Source organism: Leuciscus leuciscus, assembly GCF_965113295.1.
Source record: "Leuciscus leuciscus genome assembly, chromosome: 1".
Classification (NCBI taxonomy): domain Eukaryota; kingdom Metazoa; phylum Chordata; class Actinopteri; order Cypriniformes; family Leuciscidae; genus Leuciscus; species Leuciscus leuciscus.
In genome coordinates, this window is record NC_138725.1 from 4,178,111 (window position 1) to 4,187,199 (window position 9,089).

Below are 9,089 nucleotides of genomic sequence, written 5' to 3' on the forward strand. Positions count from 1 at the left end.
AGTGAAAATGGTCATCTCCTGCTGGGTCAATGGATGTTCCAATCGTGCCGGAGGTTCAGTTAAATTTAGTTTTTTAGCATTTGCCGACCCGGCGCCATTTCTGTGGGCAGAACAATAGTAGAAGAAGCTGAAGCGAGTTAATTTCGTGATAAAAAGAGAAAATGGTGATCTCCTGCTGGGTCAATGGATGTTTAAATCGTGTCGGAGGTTCAGTTAAATTTGGATTTTACAGTATACCCGTCATTAGACTTTGTGAATGTGAGAAGACTAAGCTTTTGTCAGAACAACGACGGAGGTTATGGCTGGCGAGGATAAACAGGAAAGAAACTCCCTCAAAACACGCAAGAATTTGTTGTTTTTTATTGCGAGTGTACACAAATATAAGTTAACACTTTGCAGTTTGAATTATGTCCTGTATGAACAAAATGACGAGATATTAAAAACATACAAAAACAACATTGTTTCCACTGTTCGATCGCGCCCGCGACTCTCTCACTCTCACACACACATTCCAGCACGGCAATCTCAGATTATGTCCCTAAAGAACCCGCGTATAAAGTAGTTCCGCATTACATTAATTAATTTGCCCGCGAGTTTGATTTATTTTCATACCGTGTATATTCATATTCATGCACATATTTCCAGGCTCGGAATTGCTCACATGTATTAAAACTCCTAGCCAATACCAGATAATGATACACATGATAATGCTGTATCTGAGGCAAAGCTGCATAATCAGTGCTCAGTGCTTCCTTTGTTAGCGCATACGGATCCACACCATTTATGACTGAAATGTTCGCATTGTACCTCTCTCTGTCTTGTGTTAATAGAATCTCTTTATAATCTCTGTCACTTTGTCTCTTCATGATTTTCGTAACATTATAAATGGAAAGAAATATTCGAAATTTGCTTGTAAAACTCATAGACAGTATGGTAAAACATTGTAAACACAGCAGCTTTTGCCCTCAAAGATGGCGTCTCCGGGGAGGTCACGTGACATTAATTGGCCTGTGGGAACTATGTATACGAGATTTTAGGCTTGTTCGACTTCATGCAGCTCTGCGCAGACCGATCGGTGGCTGACTTGAAGCAGTGCATGCCGGTTAGAAATTTTGTCCGACTTGATCCAGCGCCGACGCCACGTGACTGTGACGTATGCCATCAAAGTACCGCGAGAGTGATTCGAGAGTAGCCAGAGAACTCAGCCAGCGCAGCTTCTCAAGAGCGGCTGCACGAGGGCTGATGACGACACAGCTGTTCCACGATTGGCCGGATTCACTGCATGACAACGATCACGTGTGTTTCGTGTTTATCCGAACACCTTTAGTTCCTCTAACGCTCACAAATCAATTTTTTATAACAGTAAACACTCTTTTCATGTAGTTGCGATGTTATATTGTGTCATGTTTATTAAATTAAAACTGATTAAAAAACGTAGACTCCACTTCATTGATAGTAACTTATGTTGAACTTTATTCTTGTTCAAACAGACGTTGCATGAAGCTGTACATAAAGTATTGAATGAAAATGTCTCTGAAACATTATTTGGCAAAAATTGCATTTATTTCACTTCAGCTGTGGTAAAGTATGCAAACACCACGTGAGCGGTCACTACGGGAACCAGAAAGTGTCCGACTTCATGTCTCCGTTTGCAGCTCCTCCCCGCCTGCACGCAGCTACTCTCGCCGATCGGTTACATCCAGCCGCAGCCGATGTCGAACCATAGACTGTGTGTCGAACACACCTTTGGATTTCTACCCTGGCTTGACGTCAGGACGGTGGAGGATATGCCATATATGGACAGCGCAGCAGGAAGCCACGCCCTACCCCTCATATTCATTCGGCAAAGAAAGATGGAGAAACCAAGTGCACACCTGCGTTGCTCTGTGGTTGACTGCCATAAACAGCATTCTAATGTGTTTTCTCTACCCAAAACGGACGAAACTATCAGGGATCAGTGGATGAAATTCATTTTTAATGACGCTGTCCCAACAACCCTTTCAACTGGCCTAACGTTTGGTGTCTGCGCTAAACATTTTACACAGGATTCATTTAGTAATTTGGGACAATATCAGGCGAAGTTGGCCTCGAAGCTCCGTTTGGGAAAAGGTGCCATCCCCACCATCAGAGACCTGCCTGAAATTGAAACGGTAAGACTGTGTTTTTATTGCTCTACTGTGTGTACGTTAACAAACATCAGCTAACTGCTAATGCGGCTATTGTATGTAACGTTAGCTTCGAGATAAACACGGTGAATGGACTCTACGAATGCTATCCACATCTTTCCACTTTGTTTTACACAACAGTAGTGATGGTACAGGAGTCCATGGTCAGTGGCTAAAACTGTTTGCTAGACCATATCGCATATATCGATATAGTTCAAATTTGCGCTCTGCTCCCCGCGCCTCCGCTCTTCCTTTTCCACTCTGCGTGCGTGTTTAGAGCATGTTATGTTATGAGAGATGAATTATGACTACTTCAGAAACCCCAGCACAATAGGAACTACCAGACAGTGACATTAGTGTACGCTGAAATAAAGTCTTTCACTTCAGAAAAACTGACTTTCTTGTCCTGTCAGCCGTTATCCTGTGCTCGGAGCGCACACTCAATACACGCGTAAATGCGGAGGCGCCCGCGCGCTGTATCGCTTCACTGATCAAGGGCAAAAGAAACTACGAGCATGCAACGCCGTTACGTTGAAAATTACTCGAAATAAAAGTAAAGCAGGTATGATTTTCATTATATTCAACAGGAGCAGTTTCCATGTTTCATTAACAGTACTTGTTAGTATTGTGTATTCACCATGGTAACTGTTGTTTCCATGTTAACCCCCAAATGCCACTATTTTTCTTTGTGTTATTTTTTGTATTTTTAAATGACTGTAGTGGCTCATACCAACATTGTATTAACAAAAACTAGTTTGGGACTGCTATTTAATAGCTTTAGCATAGGCCTAATGTTTATTTATTAGTACTAGTCTTTACTATTAGTCATATTCTTACAATTCATGTTAAGTAAAGGGGAAAAGTATGTATATATGTATATAGTGTGTGTGTATATAGGCAAGTTATAACATGTTTACACAAAATGTGTTTATATATATTCAATTTAAACTTTGATGATCATAATTAATCAATCGCAAATAACAATATGGGCAATTATGATTTTTGTCATAATCATGCAGCCCTAAGGTGAAGAAACCTGTTTATTATTTATTCATTTGATTTTGCAACTGTTCACTGAAATAGCTGGTTTCAATAAAACTACTTTTAACATGTCATATTTGGCTTTGACTGAACATTTGCTCTCAGTTTGCTGAAAAAAATATCGGGATATATTTCGTATATCGATATTCAGCCTAAATATACCGAGATATGACTTTTGGTCCATATCGCCCAGCCCTAATAATTACACTCATTTTTTTTTTTCTTTTTTTTTTTTTTTTTTGAATTGTAATTGTTTTTTTTTTATTATTTCATTATGCCATTATTAGGCTAGCACATCTCATGCAGTGTCTGGTACCAGTACTGTCGTTTCATCAAACGTTAGAGATGTTGGCTGCCAGACTGAACCCGTGGTGCTGGCATCAACTGGAACGCAACTGTCTTTTAAAACTTTGCAACCACACTTCCGAAGTGAAGGTATGTAGACTTTAATTTTTTTTTTTAACTAAAAAATGACAAAGAGTGTCACATTATTCATGCAAGAACATTTTTTTTTGATTGTGTTGTCATGTCTATCTGTTTCTCTGCATAAAAGGAACCCAGACAACAGTCAAGACCACTACTGATGTAGGCATCTGCACATCACCATCTACATTACATCCTGTCCATCCATGGTCCTCAACACCAATAAAGCCACGTATAAAGAGGCCTCGTCTCATGGAGGAGGATGAAGATGTGGCCAGTACTGCAGAGGCTAGCTCCTCTTTTGTGGCACCAGAAGCAGATGACTCCACGTATAACCCCGCAAATTCAGTTAATGTGTTTAGTCAGTCAATGGAAACATTGTAAGTTATTCTGATTTAAGAAAAATTGCCTGATTACTATTCAACATGTTTTTATCCTATTTCACTAACTGTTTTTAATTATATATCATGTTAATCCTTATGTGAGTACTGATGTATTTGATTATAAACCAGGGACATTTGTCTGTATGCTAAGAACTGCTAAAATTTGTAATGTTTGGTATTCCCTTTTCAATTGACTTGGACCTATATATCTAAACCTGCATTTATACATTGTACTTGCATGTGACTGTTTTCACTTTTGTCAATGTAGGGAAGACACCATTCCCCTTCCTGAACAGTCATCGGCCATTCCCAAAATGAGAAAGCTGTTGGTCTTTGAAGAATGCCTCATGGAGCTTTTTGAGAAGTGCCCAGTGTGTACAAAAGTTTGTGAGGTCAAGACAAGACTGAGAGGTACATTCATGGAAGTTTGGCAGAGATGTCCACATTGCCAGTACCAACGACGGTGGAAGAGTCAGCCAGTTATTGGAAACTCCACACCAGCGGGAAATTTACAGCTTTCTACAGCCATCTACGTGTCTGGTGCTTCTTTCTTCAATATACAGAAGGTATGTCCAAGGAGTTTGTCTAATATTGTTATCATAGCTTCAAAAACCATTAATTGTGGTAATGGAATGCTCTTCATTAAATGGCTGAGGTTGGGGGCTCATCTACTTGATGTTGCATAGTGCAGTGATTAATACCCCCTTAGTCCTCAACGCACACTATCCTTTATATATTTGGTTATTAACAGCAGCAACACGCCTTATTTGGTTTCAATTGGTCTTTCCGAAGCTCTCCAGTAGTCTCCTCATGACCAAATCATTTTGTATTTACTGTTATATAGCAGCAACACTTCAAAAGTCTGTGGGATTGTCTACCTGGTGGACTAAAGTTGAGTCAGCCCTGTCAAAAGGAAGTTTGTTTAAAGTGATACACCACCATTTCTGGATTTTTGTCTTTTCATGTAAAACCCAAATAGCAACACTGCTTGGTATAAGATTTAGACTCACCACAATTTTCTTCTACATATGCAATGTTAATAAAATATGTTTATCAACATGTATACCCATTAAATGTGTTTTTTTTTTTTTTTTTCATGACAGGTCTTCAAGGCCATGCAGTTGCAGATGCACAGCTACAGACAGTTCCGAAGACATTGCCGCAACTTTATCGAGCCCGCTGTGCTTCACAAGTGGAAGAATGATCAGGCAGCCGTCTTGCAACAGCTGAGTACAGACGGGAGTGCTATTCTTGGTGGCGATATGAGGGCTGATTCACCAGGCAATTGTTTTTATTTTTGAAAATCTTAATACAGGAAAATAGTGGATTAATGCACTTTTTTTGCATTATTTTCATCAATAACATTTATACAATTATGTGTTCAGGACATAGTGCAAAGTTTGGAAGCTACATCATGATGGACTTGAACAAAAACACAGTCATCGACATCCAGCTAGTCCAGGTAACTGACTAAATCACATAAATTATGAGATGCCTTTGCCGTATTAGCCTTAATGTATTAAATGTAATCCACTCATATACATATTTCTTAATAGAGCAACGAGGTTGGTGGCAGCGTTAACATGGAAAAGGAAGGTTTGAAGAGGAGCCTTGCAGTCATCACAGAGTCTGGAATTAAGTTGGACTGCATCGTATCGGATCGGCACCCCCAGATCCAGAAATTCCTCACTGATGCCAAAATAACTCAGTACTATGATGTCTGGCACTTTGAGAAAGGTGTTTGACATTTACTTATTTCATTCATTATGGCAATTGTTGACCTATGTTTAATTGCCCTGGCCATTATTTTATATTTTCAATGTTTTTGTAGGGATGGGCAAAAAATTGACGGCTATTTCTAAAACAAAGGACTGTGAAAAGGTGAAAAAATGGTTGCCGATGATAAAGAACCAGATCTACTGGATTGCGGCTTCATCGACCTCTGGGCCAGAGAGGATCGCCAAGTGGTTGTCTGTGATAAACCACCTACAGGACATCCATAACCACGATGACCCCCTGTACCCAGCCTGTCGTCATGCTCCACGTGTGTCGACGGACAAGGAGAAATGGTTGAAAGCAGGTCATTTTATTCTGGTAACACACAAATCCAAATGGCCTACAAAATATTGTAATTTTATGAATTCGATAAAACAGATACCTGATTAAAATGCAATAGAATATCTATAATTCTAAAAGATAATTAAATTCATCATATTTCATTCTATTATAAGCAGCAATTATATTTAAAATATATATGTATTTTGTATGTGATCCCCATTCTTATAAGCTAAAAATAGCTTCTGGTGGAGTCCTGTTTTTACAAACAACAATAATAAATTAAAAACCACATAATTTTCCATATGTGGTGTTGTAAAATAAAAACGAGTGAATTTTGAATTGTAAAAACTGTACGTAGGTATTATACTGTATTGGTTTCTAAGTATGAACACAGCTTAACCTATAACCATTGTTTTATATTCATCAAGTAGGTCACAATCATAAAGTTGTTGTCCAATATTTTTTTTTCATCAAACTATTAGGAACACCAGTTCATTATAAGTTGGAGAAGCTGTTTACAAGCAAGAGAGTCCTGAAAGACGTGTCAAAGCTAAGCCCCCATCACCAAACGTCATCGCTGGAGGCTTTTCACTCAGTGGTCATTCGATTTGTTCCAAAAAGTGAGCCATTTCCATTCTTGGGAATGCTATGCAGGTAAATAATAATGGGTCTTAATGTTTGTGAAAATGTTCAATATCGAGCCCCAACATCCGTAATACACAGTGACGACATTTGTGAATTTCTCTTTCCAAAGACTCTACCTGTCTGCGATGCACTATAATGAGAACGCTGACCGTCCACAAAGGCAGGCTGATGGGAAACCTTCATTCAAACTTTACTGGCCAAAAGGAAGAAAAGGGACATGTACAGTAAAGCCACTGAAAGAAGAGCCGACATTCAGTAAGTTAACTTATGAATTATTTATTATTGCACACTGATCAAACATAGACAATATATATATATAAAAATAATGTGATAAATTACAATATAAAATGCAGATGTATAATTACAATTATTTGGACTTGTACAACACCATATAAACAGACTTTTGAAACCTATCTGACCTTAATCTGTGAACATAACATTTACATATACATGTTAGGCTTGGGCGGTATTCGAATTTTGATACCGTTAAACCTCCTCCCTATTTTACCGGGGTATACGGTATTACCGTGACTAATTAAAAATTATGACATAATGGGCTCAGACGGCGTCACCAAACTGTTGGCTTGTGCCTACACCGTTCAGAAACTGAATGCCAGATCGGGCAAAAAATAAATAAAAAATCAAGCCCAACCCCTGCACGTTGTGTCTGAGTCAGGCCGACGGCATTAACTGTTATTATGAGCCGGAGCCCACCATTATTCAACATAATATCTGTGTGCGTGCAACAAGCAAAAAGTGCCTCTGTAATCCGGTGACACGTGTCCATTGATTTTTATTAATACAACTTTTCTGCAAAGATGGAAGTTGACGATCGCCATCTCTGTAGTGAACGCGCCTATAGAGAGAAATGCACATCATTACACAATCAGAGAGTGGCCTTTTTTTTTTTTTTTTTGAATTGTTTCGTTTAAAGAAATTGACGATCGGCATCTGAACGCTATAGAGAGACATGCACATCATGGATTACAGAGAGTACGTTAGGCTAGTCTATTTATTTTCGTTTTGAATGGTTTCGTTTAATGAAATTGACGATCGCATCTCCGTATGAACGCGCCTAGAGAGAAATGCACATCATGGATTACTTAGCCTAATCAGTGAGTAGCCTATTTCTTTCGTTTTGAATTGTTTCGTTTAAATAAATTTCAAGCTTTATTTATATATATTTGCCATGTCTGTGAGGCATAGCCTACACTGAGTTTCGGTTAATTTATAAGATTTCAATGCAAGTGACCGCGGCATGCCCATCATGTCATGATTATCCAGGAAATTGGTTGATGAAAAATGTATTAAAATTAAGAAACAATATATACAAAACGAAATTCGTTTTTAAGAGGCCTTTTACAAAACGAAATTTATTGAAGTGGTCAAATCGTCTGACTCCCGATGCATCCCATCTTATTTGTGCCGTTCACTTTTCATAATCAACAAAGATGGAAAAAATAACATTATAATATTTTAACAAATACGAAACTTAATGCGCTTATTTAATGAACTCGAGAACAAAATGCATCCTGGCAGCAGTGAGTGGGCGGTTGTTTCGGAGATGCGACATTAGGTTAGAGGTGTTTACATCTCTTGTATTTACCGCCACTGTCACGGTAGACGTATTCTCTGTTCCTTTTAGTCTCGTGTTTATGTTGTTGTGTGAGCGCGTGTGCAGTGGGTGTGTGTATGACATCACCTGATCCGCTCCAGCTGATCATCATCACTTCACCAGCTGCAAGCAATCCACTCTTCTATAAATACTCACCGTTGTTGTATCATCCTTGTCAGATCGTTGGTTGATGTCCTCTGTGTTGGTGTTCCGGTGTCCGTTCCTGCCTTGTGTTCCTGTTCCCGTTCTTCGTGGATTTTGTCGTCTTCTCACCGTCACCGTCACAGCACTTCATCACGGATCCTGACCATCTTGTCCCTGCGTCACCCATCTCACTTCTGCTTGTACTGTTGACTGTGTTGCCGTAATAAATATTACTTGCACTTGCTTCCTGTCTCATCTAGTCATTATGACAGAACGATCTGACCACGGAATGGAAGCAGCGAGCGCGGATTCTGGATCATTCGAGGAGTTTGTTCATCACAGTATCCGAAGAATGGATTCGCAACAACAGGAGATCGGCGACACGGGTCGCGCAGTACTAGCCCTGGTGACGCAGGTGTCCGAGCTCACCCAGCAGATCCAGCGCCTACAGATTCCCGCTGCGCCGCCCACACCGGCTGTTCCCCCCGCAACACCTGCAAGACCCTCCCAGTCCGAGCCTCGTCTGCCCACACCGGAGACCTATTCAGGTGAACCAGCTTTTTGTAGAGCATTCTTGACGCGTTGTTCAATGCACTTTGCTCTTCAACCACAGAC

General features: G+C 39.8%; 1 protein-coding gene across 1 annotated transcript; it reads left to right on the forward strand.

Moving 5' to 3' along the window:
• The first annotated feature begins 1,835 nt into the window (after positions 1 to 1,835).
• On the forward strand, positions 1,836 to 7,134 carry LOC309497685 (uncharacterized protein). The gene is made up of 10 exons (XM_082168011.1): positions 1,836 to 2,150; positions 3,494 to 3,641; positions 3,916 to 4,009; positions 4,281 to 4,578; positions 5,116 to 5,293; positions 5,398 to 5,474; positions 5,569 to 5,749; positions 5,844 to 6,092; positions 6,553 to 6,724; positions 6,825 to 7,134. Exons 1-10 carry the CDS (start codon positions 1,854 to 1,856, stop codon positions 7,006 to 7,008), a joined length of 1,878 nt encoding a protein of 625 aa, XP_082024137.1. The 5' UTR covers positions 1,836 to 1,853; the 3' UTR covers positions 7,009 to 7,134.
• Positions 7,135 to 9,089: the final 1,955 nt, after the last annotated feature.

What these genes read in the sequence shown, in the direction of transcription:
- LOC309497685 (XM_082168011.1), top strand. Translation starts at nt 1,854, where the DNA reads ATGGAGAAACCAAGTGCACACCTGCGTTGCTCTGTGGTTGACTGCCAT. An exon ending in ACCACACTTCCGAAGTGAAG is followed by an intron (nt 3,642 to 3,915) that starts GTATGTAGACTT and finishes CCAGTACTGCAG; the next exon opens with AGGCTAGCTCCTCTTTTGTG. An exon ending in CTTTCTTCAATATACAGAAG is followed by an intron (nt 4,579 to 5,115) that starts GTATGTCCAAGG and finishes TTTTCATGACAG; the next exon opens with GTCTTCAAGGCCATGCAGTT.